The 24813-nt window shown below is 55.5% G+C and overlaps 1 protein-coding gene across 1 annotated transcript; it reads right to left on the reverse strand.

The window, feature by feature from the left end:
* Nucleotides 1–1313: 1313 nt before the first annotated feature.
* FBXO15 (F-box protein 15) lies at nt 1314–24226 on the reverse strand (the record flags this gene model as incomplete). The annotated part of the gene is made up of 8 exons (XM_084252911.1): nt 1314–1583; nt 4695–4819; nt 17215–17357; nt 18192–18274; nt 18859–18985; nt 21062–21271; nt 21817–22059; nt 24123–24226. 8 exons carry the CDS (start codon nt 24224–24226, stop codon nt 1314–1316), a joined length of 1305 nt encoding a protein of 434 aa, XP_084109037.1.
* Between the last annotated feature and the right edge of the window lie 587 nt (nt 24227–24813).

A 24813-nucleotide genomic window follows, 5' to 3' on the forward strand; every position in this document is an offset into this window, starting at 1 on the left:
AAAAGAATCCTAACAAAGTAAGAGAAAATTGATGACCAAAGGAAAGCAGGAATGCTACAGAAAGGCTGAAAACAAAATTGAGGCCATTGCCAGAAAACAAAACCAAACAAAACAGAAATGGAGAAGATGAAACACGGGAGAGGGTCAATCCAGAAGGCACGACGGCTGGTCACTAAGTTAATAAAGAAGAGGGCTACCGGGAAAATACTGACAGATTTTTTTCCAAAAAACCCAGAAGCGAGGTGCACACATTCATAGATTGAATGGCCCACGCCGCGTGAGGGACCTACTCCCCGCCACGCCGCAAGAGTCCATTGTGAGGGCCCCGGGCAGGCGGCGGCCGGCCCGCGGCGGAAAATGGCTTCAGCGTTCTCAGGGAAAACACTCTTCCTCCCGCAGTTGAGAGCACGTTCACTTGCCCGCCGGACCCTGTCACACATTCTCGGCTCCAAACTCCTCGTGTCCCCCAGGGCGCCGCGGGAGGCGAGTGCGGGGGGAGGCTTGGGAGTGGAGGAGAAAGGCGGGCGCCCCGGGCCGCTGCCCGGCAGGACCGGGGTCCGGGTCAGCACAACCGGAGGCAGGAGGCTGGGAATGAGCTTGTCTGGCAGGAAGAAGAACCAGAGATTGTCTGACATGTTTGAGCACTGAGGGAAAAAATTCTGGAAAAAAGCGACCCACACATGGAAGACTGACCAGACCCAAATTCCTGAGAAAAACACGGGCTTACGTCCACCGTCACCTCTGCCTGAGCCCCCCCGCCTCGGCCGCCCTGCGCCCCCGTCCCGCTCCGGCTCAGGGCTGCCGTGCCCCGCTCTGCTGCCCAAGGAATGACTCCTGACGCGCTCAGACACAATCCTCCCTGCGGAGCAGGTTGTCGATTTTACTTTGTGTCATGAAATACCAGCATGACTGCTGAATGCCGCGACTAGAGCACCTTCCGATGCTAACGAACGCCATGACGGTCGCCGTTAACCACATCCTGTCATGTGATGCTGAAGCCAACCCAGGGGGCCCCCGTGCATCTCTCACGCCGGCCCCGCGCTTGCGTACACGCTCCTGTCTTTTAAACGGTGAGGGCCGACGAGGAGTCTTTTTCCTCTTTTTAGGTTATATAAATTTTCCCCAGGAGGTTCTATTTTCATGTTTTAAAAATTAAACTTCATCCTCTAAACATTCACTTAAAAAGGACCGGGAATCATAATCACGGATATGAAATGAGCAGGCATCAAGGGACCTTTATTTTAACTTCCAACACCGACAACAGAGCTGCTTGGCCCGCAGCAAACAGCCGCGCGGGGCCGCCCCGCGCACGTTCAGTATTGTGTCCCGAACCAGCGGTTTATCTTGGCCGCGCTGAGGTGCAGGACCAGGCTGACGATGAAGTGCTCCTGCGTCTCTTCGATCCACACCAGCTCCACGTGCACCTGCCCGTCCTCGTCCGCGTAGTCAACACAGTATGTCTGACCCAAGAGATGCGGCCCGTCGGGGGGCGAGGGGCACGGCCGCATGCGCACCGGGGAGCTGACACACCAAAAGGGCTTCCCGCACTCGTCCAACAGAGTCACGTCCATAATAAAACAACTCTACGAGATAAACACAGACAGCGGTAAGCGTGAGGGACAGGAGCAGCTCGGCCTGATCTTCACGTCTCATTAACAGATGTGCAAACGCCGCTGCTGTCGGGGAGGACGAGACTTCAGCGAAGAGGAGGGAAGCAGGGCCACGCCCCAGGGCGCGGGCGGCGGGAGCAGGGCTGGCAAGGACGGGGCAGGCTCGGGCACAGGTCACTCATCCCGCTGGGGTGGGGGGGTGGGACCTCAGCTCCCCGGGCCGGTCAGCTCTGTCCCCCGCCGCCCCTCTGCACCCTCCGCGGTGACCAGCATGGCATGCACCGTGGCTCGGGGAGGACCAGATACACGGTGGGCTTGGGGGGCGCAGGGAAGGGCCTGCTGTCCTTCACGAGCAAAACGGTGGCCAAAGTCCTGAGCCGTCACGGCTGTGCCTCATGGGAAGACTAGATGGAGGAGTAATCACAGGACAAACCCACGGTCCTGGCCTCCAGACTAAAGGTCAAGGGGTGGGGGCTGACCCCTGTGCATCCCCCTACAGAAGAGGGGGCAGAAAGAAGCACGTCAGCTGGAGAAGTGGGGGCCGAAGGCCCCGACGAGTCGGGAGGAGACAGTTGGAGATGCTGAGAAACCGACAGCTACTAATATTTTAATGTGTTCTACCTTTCTCATTGTGATCACAGACGCTAACACACGCCTGCACCTTAGCCATCCTCTGGGCCCCTGGCATCGGCTGGGCTCACACCCGGTGCTGCCTCCTTTGCTGCTCCCAGCTCACAAAACTGACACTCCGAGTGTCAAGCAGCAGCTCCCTCCCTGCCCCTGTACCCCAGGAACCTTCCTCCTCCTACCATCTCCATGAACCTGGCTTCTCCAGGGTCCTCAGGTAAGAGCCAACACACAGCACAAGTCCTGATGTGACTGGATGTTTCAGGGGGTACAGTGTCCCCCGGCTCACCCCATGGCCACAGGCGCCAGCACGTCCTTCCTTTCTGAGGTGCAAGGCCACCCCACTACATGGTCCCTCGGCGCGGTCCCAGGGCCTGGCTTGCTCCAGCTTTAGCTCTCGCGAACAACAGGGCCAGGCACACGCCACCAGGAGCGTCCGGACACTTGCGCGGCAGGAGGCGGACACGGGTGCACCCCGCAGCCGCCGCTGGGCCAGGGTACAGCAGCCTGGGCAGCCACGACTCAGTTGGAGCCATGACCCTACAGCGGGTGCCGGCTGCGCATCCTGGGGTCACACTTAACCAAGGGCAGCTGCTGCCACGGCCCCCACCACGCACATGTGCAGCGCAGCCGGGCCCTGGGAGCCCACGGGGTCCTGCAAGGGGCTTTGGCGTGTGACCCTGGCCTCCCTGTGCCGGGCACGAGCCGTGCTCCTTGAAGGTGACCAGGGCTGGTTCGTTTCATGCTCGGGAATGCACTGGAAGGCAGCGTCGCGGCAGGGTCTCCAGCGCCCTCCCGGACACACCTGTCATCGCGGGACGCACAGCCCGTCAGTGCTTTATCACTGTGATTCGGACGCCTGCACAGACACCAGGACAAACTGGACGCAGGTATCAGCAGCATCGCAGACTCCCCAGCGCACCTCGCCCGGTTGGCTGGGAGGCTCCCGGCTGGCTCCCGGGGAGGTCACTCCCGCCGGACCCCCCACCCACTCCCGTCTGAGCAAGGCCCCTCCGTCTCCCGGCCAAGGCTCCTCCTCCCGCGTCCCACTCACCTCCATCCATGTTTGCACCTGGCCCTCCCAGCAGGACCTGCAGAAGGCGCGGCCCCGGGCAGTGCGGGGCGGATGTCTGGGGCCGCAGCCCGGGGCGCTGGCGGCCTCACGCTCTTGGAGGGATCGGACGTGGCAGGCGCCCTCACCCTTGCTAGCCCCTTCACAGCAGTCCCAGGTAGCAAACTGGCCAAAGCGCCCCCTTGTCGGGGGAGGGGGCAGGGGCACAGCCACCCGCACCTGCTGGCCCATGTGAGGTGCTGCCCTCAGCAGCTCTCCTGAGCGCAACTGTTCTCGCGGAAGCAGAAACAGTCTTGCCAAGATATTAGTGAGTTAAAACTGATGCCAAGGTCCATGTGGATTTAGAAGTGACCTTCGTGCTCTCGACCACCAGAAGACGCAGCACGAGTGAGTTTTCAACCCCGCTGACCCTTTAGTCCGCCACATGTAGAGTCTGGGTTCTGCCTTACTTGGTCCTCGCGGCCTATTTTGATTGTTATTTTTAATACACATTTTTCGTTACGAGACTCATCCAAACCCATGAGAACAGAACTCGGGCCTGTGCCCTCAGAGCCATGGAGACAAGATTCTTTGCTGCGTAACAAACAGCATCTTCACCAAAAGCTGAAGAGTGGTTCACAAATAAGTGAACAAACATTCCATTACCTCAAACACCGAGAGGCTGAAGAGACAGCACCTCATAACTAAGTGCTTCTCGTGCCCAGCGACCCCGTCCACAGTCCTGCCACCACGGCGAAGACAAAGTCACGTCACCGGCGGCGTAGGCGGCGCCAGCCCCCTGGGCCCCATGGGTGTGAAAGCCCCTCAGCCCACAACGCAAGGCGGAGGGGAAGGGGAGCCGGAGCAGCCCCCGCCAGGGCCCCTGGAGACAATGGACACTGTCTGGGCGTGCTCCCCTGCGCCCCGCCCCTCCTCGCCGGCCCTGCTCCCCTTCCCAGCCCCAGATCAGCTCTCCGGACACGTGGTTACATTTTGAGAAGAGCAACCTGACAACTGTTGGAGGAACTATCTGTTCTAGACTCAGCTCCAATACTTTTTAAATCGGTGCATGAGAATCACGCGTCCAAGCCAACGCTGCCCGCCGGGCCCGGCCCACGGCCGCCGCCTCCTCCTCAAAGCAGACAGTGGAGGGGCTTCGGGGGGGTGGCAGGGCCACGGCTGCTGACCAGCACTGCCAGGCGCCGCCGCCACCCAGCCCCACGCTCGAGGACGGGCGGCAGGTACCCAGCAGATACCGAGGGATGCCGACGGCTAAGAGGCTGCACGCAAATCTCCCGAAACCAGAATGACAGCGCTGGGGTTGTAAGAGCAGGGCCACGCCCACACATCAGCAGGGCTGCTTCACCACACAGAACCCAGGCTGTTTCGCGAAAAGAAGCACTTACCTTTACGCAGCCACCCAGAACGCCAGTTTTCCAAGAGAGGCCGACTTTTCCGACCAGAGGTAGGTGCTCTGCGTTATTTTTGACACTGATCACAACGAGCTTCACATATCCATTCTCGATGTATCCTGGAAGAGCAGAGATTTCTTGGTCACTACATCCCAGGGCAGGAGAAGCCACGTCCCCAGAGCCCTCCCCGTGGCTGCCCCCTGGGGCCCAGACCAGCTCCCTGGGCAGCAGGGAGAGCTCGGTGGCCCAGGCCCGGCGGCCACTGCATTCCAGCACCCACCGGAGAGGAGCTTGTGCCAGAAGGTGACCTCCCAGCGAGAGGCGAGGCTGGGGAGGACCTGCCGTCCACCGTCCCCCTGGAGAGAGGGCTCAAAAGGCCCAGGTGCTCTGACTCGACAGCCAGGAAAATGGCAAAGCAGAACCAAGGCGCCAAAGAAGGTGGAGCCCCGAGCCACACAGCCGGGACACAGAATGTGAGGGCCCAGGAGACGGAGTCCAGAGAGGGAGGATCTGTGAGCAGTGGGCGGGGGTGGGGTGGGAGGGGGGGAGCCCAGCAGGCAGACAACACACAGACACCCTTGCCCTTGCTTCCAGTCTGGCAACCCCGGCACATGCTCCCCGCACCCTGCCCTCCCCAACAGCCGCTTGGCGACACAGCCCTGCCTTCTGGGGGCGAGGCTTCTCCCGAGGTGGATACCTGATTACAGGAGAGATGGGAATCACAGGCCAAGCCACGGGAAAAAAAGTGGAAAAGAGCAAATATTCCTCAATCCCAGCTGGTTATTTCCTGGGACAAAGGGAAATAACCTTTGCCCCTAAGTTAATCTAAGTTGCTTTAAGGGTCACAGCCCCTTTCTAGAAATTCCCAGAGCAGCCAAAAGGCTCACAGCAGTGCTCCTCAGCCTCCTCCGTGGCTGTCCCCAGGCAGAGAGGCCTGCAGGGGCGCTGTCAGCTGGGCCACCCAGAGGTGCAGGAGAAGTTCTTAAGGCAGGAAAAGCAAAAGTCACCATAAAGTAATAAAAAATGATAAATTGGGTGTCATCAAAAGATACCATGAAGAAAATAAATAAGCAAGACAAAGACGGACCAAAAAATGTTTGCAAAACCTGTATCTGAGAAAGGACCAGTATCCGGATCCCACAACCCGGGAAGAACAGAGACACAGCTCATTTTTTGAAATGAGACAAAAGGATGAAGAGACACCTCAAAAAGTTATGCAAATAGCTAATAAGCACATAAAAAAGTGCTTAACATCAGTGACCCTTAGGGGGAGCAGCGCCGCAGTGAACACCGCTGCCCCACCAGGAGGGCACCCAGCCAGCCTGGCCCTGGTGCCCCAGGGCTCAGTCCCGCAGACCTGGCCAAGAGGGACGAGAGCAAAGGTTGTCCAAGGGACGCTTCCACTCGGACGGGGTTGGGGTTGCTGACGGCTACGTGCTCACCCACAGACCGGGAGACTCTCGCCGCCTGCAGGGAGGCCGAGCACGCCAGGACATCAGCCCAAGGCCGGAATCTGGACACAAGCCGCACAGAGAAAGAACCCAGAAACCAGAGGACCGACTGTGGGGTCCCATTCAGTGGAAGCTCCAGAACAAGCAGCGCGTCCGCGGTGAAAGGACCTGGACAGGGGTGCACGGAATGCGGGCCTGAGCCTGTGATCTCCACGCGGAGGCTGTATCAAAATAGAAAGTGGCGGGAACAGCAGCCACAAAGGTCACCTGTCCTGGCCGCCCCAGCCTGCGCCCAAGGCCCCGGCCCGCGGCACAGCCCTCCAATCCCCCAAGCAGGCGCTCCGGGCCCCGGTGTGCCCCCAGAGCTTCCTCTACCCCCTCCCTCGGGGAGTTTGGTCCCTCAGACTGGACATCCACCCTCCACCCACACTGGCCTCCGCTGACCCCCACAATTTCCATTTAATTACACTGAACCATCTCTGCACCTCAGCTGTTTCCTCAAATAACCTACAGTCTCTGGGAGGAAAGGTCACACCCTCTACGGCATATTAATGGCGCTGCTAATGACACTTGTTATCGCTCGGCTACGACTAGAGTTCATTTTTTGCCTCATAAATAGAACATGGAGACGGTGGGAAGGAAAGAAGGTGGGGTGGAGACTGACCGAGGGTCGAACGCCTGTCGAGGCGAGCGGGGAGAGGGGTAGGGGTTGAGTCAGGCCCCCAGTGCCGGGCTAAGCCAGCAGATAACCGCATGCGGGCAAGCGAGCCAGGAAGGCCCCTCGACCGCAGCTCAGTGACGGACAAACAGGAGGCCGTGATCAGCGGCAGCTCTGGTGTAAGTCGGGGTAGAGAGGGCAGGAGACCCTAGAAACTCGAAAGCCTTTGCCACAGAGTATGAGGACAGTGAGCAGCTACTTGTGAGGCTGACTTTCACAATGGGCCGCCAGATGCACAAAACAGGAAAAAATCACTAATAGCCACTGACGAAGACGCGATGAAGAAGTTCTGGCTCTCATTACTCTAGTGTCCCCGCCTGGAAAGGGCTGCACTATTTCTAATGCCTTCCTGGCGGGATCAGAGCCCAGAGAGGATCAGCTGACCTAGAAACGTAGAAATAATTAGCACCGAGCTACAGAGGGGAAAAACGTCACTACTCTTGAAGTCAAGTAATAAATATGAGAACATGCTTTACACGAAAAATACGTGATATGACAAAACCCTTCAGAGTACAATTTCCTAAAGGAAGGTTGTCTGGGCTTGCTCTGCGGAAGAGCTGAAACACCCTATTTTTTTTTTTTTGATGGAAAAAAAGAAGTCCCTAAGGCCTGTAACTTCTTTTTAGCCCCTCGGCATCTTCTGTTATGCCCTACAGAGAAGGCACTGAACATTTATTATTGAATCGGTATTTAATGGAAGACACACTGCAGAGCGCTACAGGCTAGCGGATGAGCCCAGCCAGCCGGGAACCTGCAGAGGAAGCCACCACAGCCTTGACCCCGGCCAGAAGCGCCGTGAGCTGAGCAGGTGCAGTGTCTACACCAGCGTTATCCAGAAGGGAACTCAGCTTATGGAGACAGTCCAAACCCCAGCCTGGATGAAACCCAAGTAAGATACATAGATGTATATACACGTCTATATATATTTAGATGTACATTAAATACATTTTTCATAACAAAATGTACAAGCGACAGCTAAAGAACCATCTTTCCTGGTGGGCACGCTAGAAGGGGTGCTGCCCAAGAGCGAGAAGCCAAGAGGCCGGGCTGGACCCATGGGCTGTCCGGGGGCTTATGCTAAGCGGAAGGCAGTGAGGGCTTAAAAACATGAAGAGGACCCTAGGGAAACAGGTGCTTACTGCCTGGTGGTAGGTAGTGGGGACTTCCTTTGTGTAAAATACTGGGAAGAAACACCAACAGAAAGATTGTTTGATTATGCACAATTGAAAACCATGGGCGAGGGACTGGCCCAGTGCTGGACCCTGCTGGTGGGCTGGAGTGAGAGCCCCTGCAGCTGTGTGCGCCCCTCCCCTGCACCCACGAACCCACCCCAGGCATCAAGCACTAACTGCTAACTGGGGTCTTCTGGTCTGTTTTTAGCAACGTGTATTAAAAAAAGAAAAAATCTCACCCAAAGGACTTCATAGCAAAGCACATGACAAACAGTCAAGGAAACAGAACCAAGGAAACTCTGTTCTGAGGCATCATCATGCCCACGAGGTGCCACGGAACGGCCAGACTCCCACCAAGCGCCTCACTGGGCTTGTTTAGTCTGAAAACAAACGCCCTGAGTCCTCATTTGTATTCCTCGCACAGTCAGTTCTAGAGAGCCTTGCAGCCGACCTGGGCAAACCATCCTATGCACAGATAATGCTCGTAACCCACGGCGATGCAGGCACAGCCGCAGAGGGCTAAAGATCCCGGGGTCCAGCTACGTCAGGGCGCTCCGAGTGGAGCAGCTGCCCTGGGCTGGGCGGTCAGTTCAGTCCTCACCAGAGTCACCTGATGAGAGGCGGGAACCGGGAGAGGCGGGGTCTGCTCTCGGCCCGGTGTGGCCTCAGGGACCCGTGCTCCCCTTACTGCAGCTTCATCGCTGTGTGGGGCCTGCAAAAGCCAGGCCCCTCTACATTCATTTTCAAAAGTTAACCTCGGCCTGGACAAGTGCGTGCCCGCGGTGATCTGCCGTGGCGTCTCTGTGTCCAGCTCACAGCAGAGAAACGTTTCAAAGAAGAAACCAGCCAGGGACCACTGGCCACACGCCTCCAGCGACATCTGATGGGAAAGAAGGGGCCATGGGGGGCGCGGGGGGTGCGGGGGCCATGGGCGGCTGGCAGGCCCTGGTCTTTGCTTAGGCTGTGTGGTGGCTGTGGGGGATTCCAGCTGCCGTTCTGTGACCTCCACCCTATCACGCGGAGGACGAGGACACCACCGCCCCATGAAAACCTGACAACAAAAATGCTCGGTCGTTTCCTATGCACACGCCTGTTTCTAGAGGGATTTTCGACTCCATCCTGCAAGCTTCATAATAGAGTCCCTTTGGGGGATTTTAATAGAACCGCGATGAATTTGGGGCCCAAGGTAGTGCATCCTCGCAACTTGTATTTGAAGACAGAAAGCTGGAAAGGGCCTGGCAAGATGCCCACATCCGGGCTGGGTACAAGCGACACCGCAGTCACCACTGGGACCTACCCGGTTCCTCAGTCCAGACCCCTCCCCATTAACTAGTCAGAGCCCTCCAGCCTCCTCCTGGGAAGTCCTTCCCAGGAACCCTCAGGGACCCCTCAGAGCCCCCTCCGCACAGGCCCAACTCGGGGAGCAAGCCTGGGGGTCCACCCCGCACAGTCCTGCCCTCAGCACTGGCAGCTGGAATCGCACCCGTCCAGTCCCGCGGCCCCGCGGCCCCACTCTCGCCCCTTGTCTGGACCGCCGCTTCGTGGCGCCGGCGGGTTCCTCCGGTCCCGCTGATGACAAACAGCCTGTAGGGCCGCCTCAGTCCTGGGGACGTGATGATGCAACATTTTATCCTTGAGAGGGAGAAAGTGTTCTTAAAAATAGGGGAAATGCTGTCGCTCCCAACTGCAATGACAAAGCTGGAATTTACTAAATATACCACAGGCCGCCACCAGAGAGCCTCTCGAGAACTGCAGAGGACATTCGGGCCTGTACTGTTCAAATCAGGGGACCATGAGGACGACTCTGATGGCAACAGTGCCCTCTGCTGACTCGCAGGCGCAGAACCAGATGGAAATCCTGAGGGAGAAATGCACATTTTTACTGTAAAAACAGCAGAGGAGAGGTGATGCCCCCCCCACCTGCCCCAGGCCCTTTCTCCTGCATCCGACTCAGCCTCTGGCCTGCTGTAGCGATCTTCTCACCTCTCAGGCTACCAGCATGAAGAAGAGGGCTAAGTGGCTGCTTCAGCAAGTGGGCAGAGACGCCCTCGAGACACCACTGAGGAAGCCCCCGGGTGAGAAGCGTCTCCAGGAGCTGCTGGGGAAGTCTCGTGTGCAGCACGGAGGCGTGGGCCTGGCAAGGAAGGGCCGCCTGCAGCCGCTGGGAATTGACTTCCAGCCCCAGTCACCCAGCTCGCGGCTCTCTGCGAAGAGGAGGTTAGATACAAAATGTGCAGCCAGAACCCATGAGTGCCGCAAAGTTCTCTGTGGCTGCCACCTTCACCGTCACCAAGGGCACAACTCGGCTGTGAGGAACTCGGACGAGCCTAATCAGCAACAATCCACACTTGTCCACAAGCCAGAGAGGGCGCCTCCCCTAAGGTTCCAGACACCCCAGCTAAGACAGACCTGACCCCGAGAACAGAACGCTGGGCTCTGGGAGCTGCAGATGGTGTCACGCAGGCAGCACCGGAATAAGGCACCAAAGGGCATGAGGGCTGAGCAGGTCTTGCTCACGCCGGGGCCCCGCAGACAGGTGAGTAGACTGTGCCCCGGTGTAGCAACCCCAGCAGCAGCCTCGATGGCCCACACTGGGTGGGAAGAGGAGCGAGACCAGTTTTCTATTTTAACTGGCAGACAGAGGTAAGTGGGCGGGAGGACTGAGGAATGACCGCAGCTGAGGGCAGGGCAGGACTCACGCCCACACCCGGCCGGGCCCTGACCGGCGGCTGCAGAGCAAACCCAATTCCCAGGCAGGTGCTCCACATCACCTTCCAGCCCAACCGCATCCTGAGAGGTCAAAATCTGGGACATAGCAGAGCGCACGGAAGAAAAACCCAAAAAATTAAACAATCGAAGCAGTCAGATCAAAAAAGATAGAAAATGGGTTAAAAAAAAATTAACCTCAAGAAAGCTGATGCTTTTCTAGGAAATCATTTAAATACTAAAACTGATTTGTGGAAAGCAGAAAACTTGATAAAAACTGGATCAGAAACAGACTAACGAGTGAAGAGTAAGGCTGAGTATAAAAGAAAAAACACTAAAACCCAAACTGAGACCAGCAGCTTAGCGTAAGATCCGGATGAAGAGGCGGTGGGTGGCGCAGGCGCGCGCTCTTGGGCCCCAGGCCGGCGCGGCAGCGAGACCTGCCCCCTCCACAGCGCGGGGAAGAAAAGCTCACGGCGGTGGTCGCCCAAAGACCCATCCGAGAACATTAACCACTACGCCCCAGGTTTTCGAAGATCCAACCAATCTAGGATAGACACGTCCTTAGCTTGGAAGGGCACCTAACAAACACCTGGAAGAAGATACCTGGTTAATTAAATATTTGATTAATGTAATGTCGCCATTAAGCTGGAAACACAAGATATTCTGATGGGAATTTGCCAGTGTCTCTCAAAAGCATGTGCTGACCCTTTGACCGAGCAATCCTATTTCTAAGCAAGTTCCAAAGACCAGCTGGCAAATCTGAAGTGATGTGTGAACAAGGTCACTCCCTGCACTACTTCCACAGCAAAGTAGGACCCCGGAGAACCTGGTAACAAGGGACCCACGGAGCTGCTTAGCAAGAGACATTGCAAATGTTCTCTGCCTCATCATAAAGCGTGATCCCCGGAATATATCATTAATTAGGAAAAGTCAGAAACTTAAAAGGCGGTACAGTAGTTTAAAAAAAAACTGGGAGAAATACAAATAGACGGATGCACAGCACTGTGCAGTCAAAGAGAAACGCTCAACCAGGCCGAAGCCGGACACCGGGGCTGTTTGGAAGGAGGGAGAGGACAGGGCAAAGGGTCGGGACAGAGGGACACCGCTCAGCTGCCTTGTTCTAGAGTTTCACGTTCAGAGCTATGTGAATGTGGCAGTTCATTTGAATGTACCAAAACAAAAAAGCAGAGAAATCCTGAAAAATAAGAAATCAACTGAAACAAACCCCTCAGCTTGCACGGGGGTGGCATAACCACACAGAGCAGAGCGATTTCGGGTGTCCGGTTACACAGCTGTATATCCAGCCTCCTTTTCTTTCTATCCTGGTCCCTGGCCTATGTTTAAGCACTTATTTTTGATACATAATGCTACATATTAAGTGTCTTATTTGATATCTCCAGCACGCTATATCTTAAGCACATGAAAAACAAGGAAGTTCTTAATAAAGAGTGCGTTCTGATAGGCGCATTAGCCTGATAGTATCGCTACTGCTATTTTAAAATTATTGCGTAAGATGATGTTTTCAAAACAGACTTTCAGCATAAGGAGACATTAAGTATGTTATATATAAAAACATACTTATAAATATGTTAAGATACAACTATATTACATATAAATATATCATCAAAGAAGTGAATTAGGGGCCTCCCTGGTGGTGCAAGGAATTAAGACGCAGCACTATGAAGCTATTCACAGCCACTGCAGCACAAGTTCGATCCCCAGCCAGGAAGGTGACCCACATGGCGCAGCAGACCTCTCCTGTGTCCCCGCTGCTCCCCTCAGCAGTGGATTTCAGTGGATCTGCCTGTTCTGTTAAAGACCCTAAGACCCTTCATTTAAATAACTTATTTCTTCACATTATAAAGTCCTATCACACTGTCACAAATGTCTTAGCTCGGCCCACAGAAAAACCACGAAGAGCATGAGAACCCAAGAGTCATGTGCACATCCGCGGGGCAGACGGGGCCTTTCAACACCACAGCGCCGGGGAGCAGACAGAACCAGAGCACGTGGGGAAACAGCCGACTCCAGGCCTGGGCAGGCGTCAGACAAGGTGAGTGCCAGGCGTCCTGTCCTGCTGGAAGACAAGAGCTACCAAGGACAGCCAGAGTCGCGTCAAAGCACCAGGAACCCACGGCCACAGCAACACAATCCGAGCATCGGGGTGACAGTGAAAGGGAGGAAGCACTAGTTTCAACAGACATTTAAGTCCAGGTGCTCCATTTTAACAGCCCCCAAAACTTGCAACTCATCGTTAGAGACTGTAGGAGCGTTGATTCACTAATCTGCACATTAATAAAGAGAAAGAATCAAGCAAGTGTCTTGTGCTCCTGCACAAACTCTATTTCAGGGAACTAAAGAGTTGATGAGAAAACTTTACAGGAGAAGCCTTGTTAGCAGCTACAGGAGGAGTGACAGAACTCGGGGCCCACCGTCTTGGCTTGAATGATGAAATAATGAACGCGGGCAGGCACCCAGCAACTGGTTAACCACTGGTAGACAGTCATAGAGAAATTTTACATGTAATCGAAGGAACAGGCTGAAAAATCCCTAAACCCACTGACCAATCTTAACACAAATAATATTTAGCAGCATTCTGTTCTTCTGATAGAAACAGCAGGGACAACAGTGCACCCCTTCCAAGGTATTCTTGCCCAAAAATGCCAAACCTAAGCCTGACCAAGCCTCTAGATATGACCCCCAGGGCAGAGAGACATGTCAATGCCAGAAGCAGTCACTCAAAATGCAAAGGTTTATACAGACAAAGAGCAGGTTCAGTTTCTTCAATCAACACACAGCATGAGAAAAGGAATGAACTGTCTGTCACAGACCTGAGGGACCGAAGACACATATTAACCAACTGTAAAGACACCAACAGGTTTAAAGGAAAAGGATGGAAAAAGTTAGACTGTGCTGACAGCAGTCAAAAGAAGCTGGAGTGTGTATGTTTACATCAGATGGGTTATGTTTCAAAACAAACATTATCAGGAATAAAGAAGGTCGTCTCACAAACGACAGTGCCAGCAAGTCACGGGAAGCTGTCACACGTGCAGCACACATGCAGCAAACACTGATAGAACAGCAAAGAAAAATATATAAATCTACAGTTATAGAAATCTCAATATCCTCTCTCTATAATTGATAAAACGAGTAGGCAGAAGGGCCTCCCCAATGGCACAGCGGGTAGAGCGCAGCGCTGTGAAGCTGTCCACAGCCTCTGCAGCACACCGGTTCAATTCCAGCCGGCTGTCCCACATGGCGAAGCAGACCTCTCCTGTCTCACCCGCTGCTCCCCTCAGCAGTGTACTTTCAGTCTGTCTGCCTGTTCTGCTCCCCACTCTGTCTCTGGTGAATCCTCTCACCCTACGGTGCCTCTGGCCTGTACCCCAGCTCTTGTATAAAAAAATAAATAAATAAATCTCTTTTAAAAAAAAAAAAAAAAGCAAGTAGGTAGAAAATCAGCCAGGCACAGTAGACATCAACATTCTTAATGCCCGCACCTTATCTCCAGGGACTCACCTAATGACAGAAAGGACGTGGATTTGTTTTGTTTTGTTTTTTGGTTTTTTTTAAAGATTTTTATTTATATAAGAACTGGGGTACAGGCCCGATGTGCGGGAGGGTGAGAGGATTCACCAGAGACAGAGTGGGGAACAGAACAGGCAGACTGATGAAATACACTGCTGAGGGGAGCAGCGGGCGAGACAGGAGAGGTCTGCCGCGCCATGTGGGACCCTCTTTAGCCTGCCGGGATCAAACCTGTGCTGCAGAGGCTGCAGACAGCTTCACAGTGTAGCGCTCAACCACCTGCACCACCAGGGAGGCCCCAGAAGGGACGTGATTTTGAAGTAGGCGGGAAATGTAAGCCAGGTAGGCACCACCCGAGACGTAAGACAAATCCCCATGCAGCTAAAAGAATTCAAGTCAAGCAAAGCATACTCTCTGGTGACAGTGAAATTTAGTAAGAAATCATTAACAGAAAAATCTCAAATACTTGGAAACTAAAGAACACATTTTATCCAATGTAGAAAGAAGAAATCAAAGGGGGAAAACTGTTTTAAAGTGAATGCAAATGAAAACAAAACATATTAGAAATTGAGGGATGCCGGGCCTCCCCGGTGGCGCAGCGGTTGAGCGCTGGGTTGCGAAGCTGCCCGCGGCCTCTGCAGCGCCGGTTCGATCCCCGGCTGCTCCCCGGCCACCAGAGGAGGGTCCCACATGGTGCGCAGGCCTCTCCTGCCGCCCGCTGCTCCCCTCAGCAGTGTACTTCGGTCCTTCTGCCTGCTCTGCTCCATGCTCGCTCTGGTGAATTCTCTCACCCTCCCGCGCTTCTGACTGTACCCAGTGCTTGCATAAATAAATAAATAAAAATAAATCTAGAGGGTATTTCCTCTCTACCCCTACACTAAAAAAAAAAAAAAAAAAAAAAAATTTGAGGGATGCCACTAATACAGTACTTAGGGAGAAGTTCCCCCACTAAATATCTCTATATTAACAAAAAAAAGTTCTCAAATCAATGACCTCAGTTTCCCCTTCAGAAACAGAGCAAGTTGCAAGCTAAGCAGAAACAAGACAGAAACTATGAAAAAGTAAATCAGTGAAACACAAAACAGAAGAACAACAGAGAAAACCAGTAAAAGTAGACGTTGGTTCCTTGAGATTAGTACTACTGATGAAGCTCTAGCCACACTGATTATGAAGAAAAGAAAGAAGATACAAATTACCAATCAGAATTAGCGAGCAGCATGGCAGAGTCAACAGACACTAAAAAGAGAGTTTTACGAACAACATTACACCAAGTAATTTAGCAACTTAGATCAAAAGGACAAATTTCTTGAAAGACATAAACTACCAAAGCTCATTCAAGAAGAAATAGATAACATGAACAGCCCTATCGTAACTATAGTTAAAAACCATCCCACAAAGAAAGTTCCAGGCTTTGATGATCTCTCAGGTAAATTCTCCAACCATTCAAGAAACACTACCAAGTCTATACAAAGTCCTCCAAAATCTCCAGAGGAAAGACTGCTTCCCCACTCGTTCCATCGGATGAGCAGTGGCCGAGAGCAAAGCCGCACATGGGTATGGCAAAACATCTAGAAGACAGAGTAGAACACAGGTGATAAAGGTGAAATACTTACTAAAAATTGTAAGAAACATGGGAAACTAATGTGAAGAAAATCCTTTACCGCTCCTAAAACACAAACAAGTATTTTTCAACACATTGAAAGAGAATCCACCTTTCGGGGCAGAAAAATTCAAGAATGAAAAATGTCAATTCACCCAGGTTAATATATGTATTTCATATAATTATAATAAAGGTGCCAACAAGCGCAGAAAAACCTACAAGTCTCCCTGAGCCAAAATACACAGAGACAGAGACTACGGGGGTACACCTAGAGACAAAGGGGGCGCATCCAGGGGGCACAGGAGCCTGCCTGCAGCAGGCCCCACTGACCAACCTGGGGGACGTTTAGCTTCAAAAAGAATCAAGACCCTAGTTTATTATAAATTAAGCCAATAAAAATGAAGGAGTCCAAACTGACCTTCCACAGGAAATTAAGGGGGAGTAGAGAGTGAGCGAGAGATCAAAATCCTTTCTTCCATCGGAGGCGACCGTTACACCAGTCACTGATCCTGAGAACCAGCAGCTCAGGGGAAAGGATGACGCTCGTCCCCTGCTGGTACAGGAGTCCACGCAGCTGAAGCACAGCCAGTATGCACAGAAAAGTTCAGCTAATAAATAGAGACATAATGACATACCGAGGAAATCACCATTTTATAAACTAAAAGAAAACTGACATGACGAGGATTACCAACAGATGTCTAATCCTTCGCAAGAAGAGTTTTGGAGGACAGGATATTCAGAAATGAAGTAAAATATCAAAATAGTCTTATCGAAAATGTATAACTTGAATCCACACAAGTCTTTACACCAAACTTCAAGTTCACGGACACAGAGCAAGGGAACCAAGGGGAGACCACCCGACACTCGCCAGCCCTTCTCGCCCTCACTGGGGGCGGGGTGGGGGGGGAGCCCCCTCCTCCCTCTCTCTGCGTCCAGTCTCAGCTTGCTCAGGTGACAAGCACGCCGAGGAACACTCAGGAAGAGGGCGTCTCTTCATTCTTATCCTGGCCGGGCCTGGTGAGCAAATTTACCAAATTCCTTTGAGACCGAAGGGAAGATACTGAGGGGGGATGAGGGGAGGCAGGCAGGGCAAAACAGCAAGGACCGTACAGATAGACAAGACGAGTAGAGAATATTCCAGAAGGCAGAGAAGGCAGGATGGCAATGACAGAGGACGCTGGGCAGAAAGGGGTAAATGGGGCCAAGGTGCCCCCCAGGTCCTCCTAAGACACAGGCATCTGGATAGAGGAAGCCCCGGATGACACAGGAGCCAGCACAAAAACGAGCCCCCATCCTCTCCAGCCTTGATTTCACGCTGACACAGCGCTCAGGTCACCTTTCTTGGTGGAGAGATTGCGAAACGTCCCGCACAGGTAGAAAACGCCGCCGCTGTGCATGTCCACGTGGAGCTGGTAGCCGTGCAGGCCGCACTCCGGGCTGTCATCCAGAAAGGGGGTGTGAGGAAGCAGCTCGTAAGGGCTAAACAGCAAAAACATACACACAAAGCTGTCAACACCAGAGTTAAAATGCCTGAATTGAAAATGCTCTAAAGAAAAATCAACCTGCACCGAAAGCACCAGCTCCACCGGTCGCCACGGGCTCCCGCAAGCCTCAGCATGTGCGAGCGAGGGGGCTGCTGTGCCGTCCCCCCCAGCTTCTACAAAAACAGGCAGGCCCGGTCCCGGAGGTGCCGCGGCCTTGCAGCCACTAGCAGGCGTGAGCGCAGCCCAGGAGAGTGGTCTCAGTCCCCAGAGGACAGAGTGTCAGCAGGGAAATGCACCCAGCAATGGTCTCCGGCTTAGAGACCATTTTTTCTCCATAAGAAAAAACTTACTACATAAAGTAACCCCAAAAAAAGCATCCAGGAGGCCTGATTAAATGGGTGGGGGGAAGGAGCAAGAGAGAGCCTCAGCCCAGGAGAGGGGGCCCCACAGGTCACCTTCAAATTCATTCCAAGACCCTCACAGTGCAGACCAAGCAAAACACATCGAGGCCAGACTGAGCCACCTGCCGGGCCTGGGCCTCGCGAGACGTGCGGACATCGCGCCAGGACTTGAGCACCCAGAGTGATGACGCCATCGGGCCTCAGCTAGTGCTATTCTGCCAGGCACATACCCTCACCCGGGGCAAATAAAGCAAATATGGGCTCATAATTGATCCAGTTATTTTAGCAACAGCTAAGTAACGATGTCTTCGGCATGCACCTGCTGATTCAAAACAGACTATCTGCGTAGCTGTTCTCAGGACACTAAGATGGTGTCGCTTCTAACCTCCTACGCCGGCTGCCAAAACGTAGCTCACCCAAATACGTACACGGTGGCCGAGCCCAGCGTGCTCCTCTCCACAAGGTGATGGACGTGAAGATTCGCCATAACAAAAGCCAGCTCCTCCTCGCTCTGGAAAGTTCATTAGAAGAAATCCTGTCACTTCTCACAAAGTCGCTGTGAAGCCACAGCCCATTCATGTCACAGTGCGAAGGGCTGCTCCCCGCCCCGAGGCCTGCGGCGCTGCTGCGGGTCACTACCACCATCCTCACCACCCGGAAGGGCCGGCAGGGCCGCCAAGAGGCAGAGCGTGCAGCCCCTAAGGCCCAGTGCCGGGCACATGCAAACACCACAGCCCCGCAGCAGCGGCGACGGCAGAGAAAAGGCACATGGCCGGCTCCAGGCTGCTGCAGGGCAGGCGAGAGCCTCCCTCAAGGGCCGTGCAGAGACGCGAGAAGACAGAGGCTGAGCACGGGCAGGTCAGGGGAGGAAGGGGGTGTCCCATGCCAGGTGAGGACCCACGGGGACAGACGCCCCGGGCAGGGGAGGAGACTGCCCCCCCCCCCGGGACGGCCGAGGAGCAGAGCGGGGTCCGGACCCCTGAACTTGAGAAGGGCAGCAGCACCGGAGAGGGCGCGGGTGGAGGACGTGCCTCTGTGATGTGCCTGTGCTGCGCGAGCGCGGGGCTGACACGGCACGACAGCGGCGGCTCTTACCTTCCACAGCCCCACCAGGAGCCCGGGCTTCAGGCAGAAGATCCGGACGAGCCTGTCACAGCCCAGTGCGGCGGCGGCCGTGAGGCAGCTCAGGTCGTACTTGGTGATCAGGGAGCGCCACCGCGGGCTGGGCGCCCGTGCAAGGAAAGGGGAGCTGTATGAGCTTCCTCATCCACGGGGAGCCCCGACTTCTGCGCTCTAGCTGGGGTGGGGGGGCCCAAACAACTCAGGAATAAAAAGTGGACACATTCCAGCTTCTCACCCACCCCCAACTATGCTCCTGTCCGCTCAGGGGCCAGGGAGGCGAGAAGGGGAAGGACCTTCTCCCCACGGCCCCCCATCACAGCCCAGCACGCGCCGTCGGCTCTCGGCTGCAGCGCTGAGTGAAACAGCACTCAAGCAGAGACGAGTCACGCCCAAGGCCAAAGGAGCAGGGCCTCAGGAGGCCGTCTGAGGCGGCTCACGCCGGCACAGGAGACTCAGACACCGTGAGACTGACACGGGAAAACGGACGTGAACCAAAAGCGAGAGTATGTTCACGAGGGAGACACGCTGACGTCGAAGTGTAAATAACTCAAATGTGTACGAAGACTGCTGCCCCTAACGCTGGAACCCAGAGCGAGCCCACGACGCCCAGGACTCACGGGCCGTGAGGGCCGCACACCCGCTTGCCCGGCGGGCCCAGCTGCCGTGCCCTGGGAGGGAGCACTGGTGTCGCCCCGGAACCGGGAGCACTCAGGGTCAGTCTGGACGCTCAGCCCAAGCAGCAAGTGCTAAGGGCAGGGCCACAGCGCTCAGGGGCTCAGAAATCAGAGTTGTTCAGCGAAGTCTGCTGCAGAACAGAGGCTGCAAGGGGCTCACCAAGGCCTCAGCTCCCCTGCCACCCTCGCTGCATTATCTGAGGGCCTCTCGTGCTGGAAAGCTGGCTAAGGAGGGGAGCAGCAGTGTGATGGCCTCAGCATGCCAGCATGGGGGCACAGGCAGGAGGAAGTCCAAGCCGGCTGAGGAGCCCGAATGGGAAGGCAGGGAAACCTCAGCCCCAACCCCACAGGCCATCCAGGGGGTCTTCAAATGTGTGGGGAGACCACCCCACTCTGAGGGGAATGAGGAAGCGTCTCCTAGCACAAGGTGCCTCCAGGTGCCCCCTAACACTATGGTGACCTTGTCACTGTGGACAGAGACCAGCAGGGGTGTGAAGTCCTGACCGCCAGAGCCCTGTGCCCCCACACGCCAGGCTGGAGAGCACTGATGCGCAGACTGGACAGATGCCCAGGACTCGCTAAGGCCCCCCTGTGTGACCCCCAGGCTGCCGACACAGAACCGAGGCCGACGTTCCCCCGCCACCTCTACAGAGCGGGTGGCCAGGGGGCGGCAGAGCAGCCCAGGAGCTGCAGCGCGAGGGGCTGGCATGGTGGGCGGAAGGGGGCAGGGCAGGGGTGACACAGGGGACAGGATGGCAGCTGCCCCCGCTGCCTTTGCCATCACATTGATGTAAAGTCCTTGGGCGGGCAGGATGTCACTCAGGCCACTGTTCAGCTCCCAGGAGAAAACGAGTGATGCTGAGAGAAGCGAGCGCGTGCTTTTTAGCCAGATGCGTGCCTCAGCATGAGACGGCACAAGGAGCTGCACTCTCAGGGGTCACTAACTGAACGCAAAGCCACCCCTGACAGGCCACGAGGGCGCACGGGCAGCAGCGGTGGGAGAAGCGGGCATCTGATGTGCGCCTCTGATGAGCAGAGCGTCCTCCCAGTGTGACCACTGCACAGGGGCGCGGGCAGCGGGACCTCGCGCCAGACCCCCAGAGGAGACATCCCAGGGGTTGGCCGGAGGGAGCCCTGACCCGCTGGGGGAGCTGCGACTGCTGGACCGGTCACCGAAAGGGAAAATGCAAGAGCTTTACGTGTCCTTGTGCAAAAATGGTTAAAACTAAAGGCCTCAGAAGGTTAGCCATCGGCAGCCCAGAAGTTTCACTAACGAGAATATCGTTCCCTAAAGGCGATAGAGAAGCAAGGTCTGAGGAACCTAAACTTAAACCTGGCCAGAAAGGTAACACGCGCCCTCTTCCTACCCTGTGGCATCCAAGATGAGAATGCCACACGCCGCCACACTGAAGTCATCCGATGGTGTCTAAACTACAAAAGCAAAGCCGGCCGGGACTGACGCGAAGAAGCTCCCGCCTAACATTCCGCTAGTCCGTACTCACCCGGTTTTGGGGGGCGGTTTCGAGCGGTCCATGAAAACCGGCGTCACGCCACACAGATCCACGGTTGACAGCGTGGCCAGCTGCGGCCAGTTTTTGCCGTACCACATGATGGTGACGGACGCGTCGTCGATGGACAGGTCGACGTGCTCCAGGATGTGCTCTCTCCCGCTTTTCTCTTTCAGTACTAGTACCCAACCCAAGCCAGATATTCTGGAGGAAGGAAAGTAGGCTGAAAATAGCAATGTTTGCATCACTGCAGAACAAACTGCTGCAGACTCTTACGCGCGCCATCTCTACAGCTCCCCAGGAGCCGAACTTCTAGGAACACGCCGCAAACGTCCACTTCAGTAGCAGCTCCCTCCTGGGACTCGTCCTCACCTGCACGCACACTGCTGGGAGCTGGAGCAGCCCCCAGGGAGAGGGACAAAGGCCCCGCCCAGGCGGGCGCTGACCCATGGCGGCGCAGGCGGTATTGTGCGCTCCCAGGAGCCCGGAGCACGCACACGTGTGCACACGTGTGTCTATAGGGACGATGAACGGGACAGTGTATCTCGCCAATGAGCAGACGCAGAAAACACAAAAGACCAACAGCCAGTCTGGTTAGGTGGAAACTTAGGTTCCTCAGGCCGTGGCTACCCCCACACTGCCCAGGCGTCCAGCCTCACAGTGCCCGAGCTCAGCCCGGTGTCGTCAAAGCCTCTAACTGCTTGTCAGCACACGCAGGCGGCGGCTGCACCCGGGCCATGCCCGCGTACCTGAGCGCCTCCTTGGTCTTCCCGGGCAGGCCTGTGTAGGGGTTGACGGGCGTGAGCGCCTGCGAGAGAGCTGCCTGCACAGACGATACTTGTTTGGCGATGTATTCCTTCTTCCAGTGCCCGGCCTCCCTGTCCTTCAAGGACAGCAAGCTCATGGGCGCCGCTGTCTTCTCCACCGAACTCACTCTCCAATTAGATCTTTTAGGTGAAAAAGCGGCCGAGTAGATTTTTCCCCAAATAAAACTGGAGTGAAGAGGAAATGTGTTACACTCTGTGCCACGCTGGACGTGCCAGCAGTGTGATGCGCTAGCTCTCGGGACACGGGAAGGCTTCAGCGGCCTCGTCCCGCGAATAAATCAAACCAAACATTTACCACAGTGCCTGTGGGAAGGTGAACTGCGGTTCAAGGGAAGACACCCCGAGAGAAGCTTGCTCCCAGGGCCAAGTTAAAACAGGCGACCTCGTGTCATTGGGCCGCCCAAACCTCTGTCTTCCTAGACCAGTGAATGAACGGGGGGTTTACGCCAGAAACCCCGCAAGAAGCGCATACAGGAGACTCCTGTCTTGTTACAGCGCTTGCCCGTGGTTTTTTTAAATATCAGAAAGGACGTGTGTATAATGCCAGAGATATAGCATCGATACGATACATACATGTACACGCACACCACATGCAAAAATGTGCAGGGATCGCATGTAATTTTTGCTATGTTGCAGTTTTTCAATGCTGAACATGTGCTGTGTGCTGCTGGCTCAAAGGGGGAAATGAAAAAAACAGCACAATGACTAACATAAGTGAAAAACAAAAACTCCCAACAGCAGCTAACATTTCTGAACACCGTGCCTCGGCACCAGGGCTTTCACTCATCTGATGTCCCTGACGCAGGAAGCAGCTGCCCTGGCTGCCCGCGGAGGGAGGCCGTGGCTGAGGCGAGCGGGCCTGCCCGGTCGGGCGGGGCAGCAGCAGGCAGGGCTGGACCCTACGCCTCATCCAGCGCCCACGCCCTCGTCGGGCTCCCCAGCTCGTACCATGAAGGAAGGGCGCAGACGACGCTGCTTCCAGACCAAGAGACACCCAGCGCGGCCAGAGCCTGACCCCGCACCTCCCCGAGGCCCGAGAAGTCAGCGGCCCGGGCGCCGCTCTCCATCGGGGAGAGAAGTGCTTCTCCTGGGGAAACGGAGGCAGGGAGTAAAATGACTTTCCTAACGGGAGAGGAATTTCACATACTTCACTGTCTGCCAGTTTATGTCTCCCGGTTTCCATTTAGCCCAGGAAGGGAAGGAGCAGCTGCTGGCCAAGAGGCAGAGAGGGAGGCCCTGAAGAGCAGAGGAGCGGGGAGATGGCAGGAGCCTCGGGCCAGCAGGAAAGGAGCACTCGGCAGGCAGGCGGGAGGCGGGACGGGCTCTGGGCGGGCACTGCATGGCTCCCTCACAAGCTCACACATCCTCAGACCCCAGGACACGGCCTTCTAGCCCGGGCCTGCAGCCGCTTCTCAGCCCACGGATTCCTCCCACGGCAAGCCTTCGCCTTGAGGTGTCTGTTTCCTGCGGGGCGCTGTCTGGGCTTTGCCACGTGAACGGGCGGAGGCCCAAGACCAGGCACACGTCAGTAGTCCAAGCCCATCTCACCAACACTCCTGGGACAGACACATACACAAGCCCTTTCATAGCCGATGGTGTCTTCATATGGCACCATCACTTCACTCCAGCCCAGTGTCCTTTGGGCACATTCCTCAGCACCAGGCAACGGCTGCGGATTCTGTTTTTACAAGCTCTAGACACGCACACACACGCACACACACGCACACGTCTCCGTAGTCACCGTGCCTGGCATGTCTGATGAGCCGTGTTCAACACCACATCTCACTTACTTGACTATAAGTGACGCCAAAGAGAATAAACACCCGCAGATGCACAGCAGGCTTCCCAGTCCCCTAGAAGGAAGCCCTTTGCTTTTCTCTTTGGTGTTGGCTGGGCTGCCCCTAACACACAGGCCCCCTGCTCTGGAATCCAGGGCCAGGGCCCCCAGCCCCTCCCGAGGCACAGCAAGCCCCTGCCAGTCGAGGGACAGCCGCTCCCTGGGGCGCTGCTACGCCAAGGACAGGTAAGGGCTTCAGCTCACAGGAGCATAGTCCTTTTAATCACAGGAATGCAGATCTTTAAAACTATGACATGAGACACCCTATTTCTGAAATTAAAAAATACTCGTGAAATTAACCCCATTAAATGTTAAAAACGGGTTGAAACGGTCTCACACTGGTTTCCACGAGGTCCATCAGAAAGCAACCGAGGTCCGGCTTTCTCCTTACTTGTCACTGGCCAGATGGTAAAAGCGCCTGTTCACACATCCAGCACACAGTAGGGCCACAGCATCCAGGTAGGAAAATATCTTCAGCAAGATTTCTGCGGGCATGCTGGGGTGGGGCAGGAGGAGAGAAGGGCCACGTTTCAGTCTACAAATGACGGACCACAAGCCGGGGGTCTCCGCCCAGCAGCCCCTGCCTGCACCCCCTCCTCAGCACCCTGTTCTGGGGCATCCACAATGCTCCTTTTACACCAGCCGAGAGCAGACTTCCCCGGTCTGGGCATTGCATCCGTGTTCACTCTTGGGGGATCAATAGGCAGGATTTCACCCCCGCCCGCAGGAAAGTGTGTCAGGAGCAGGTGAGGTGGTGGAAAAGAAGAGACAGGCACGCTTACCCAGTAATAAGAAAACACAAGCTCTCCCGCAAGAGGAAAAAAGCCCCATGTGGAACGGCCAAGGCCAAATCTTTCTCCCCTGCCTCCCCACCCTGCCCTGCCAGCCCTCCCCCCCCCCCCGCCCCCACACAGCTTCCCGGGTCGCGGCCTTCTCATGGGCTGTCGGGACAGCACGACCTGAGACGCAGCCTCAGCAGCGATTTCTGCGAGCCCAGAATCCGTGCCTCACTGCACGAGAAGTCAGGCACGGGCACTCAAGAGCCTGGCAAAGGGGAGATGAGCGGAAGCTGTGGGGGACGG

Source organism: Talpa europaea (assembly GCF_964194135.1).
Source record: "Talpa europaea genome assembly, chromosome: 13".
NCBI classification, from domain to species: domain Eukaryota; kingdom Metazoa; phylum Chordata; class Mammalia; order Eulipotyphla; family Talpidae; genus Talpa; species Talpa europaea.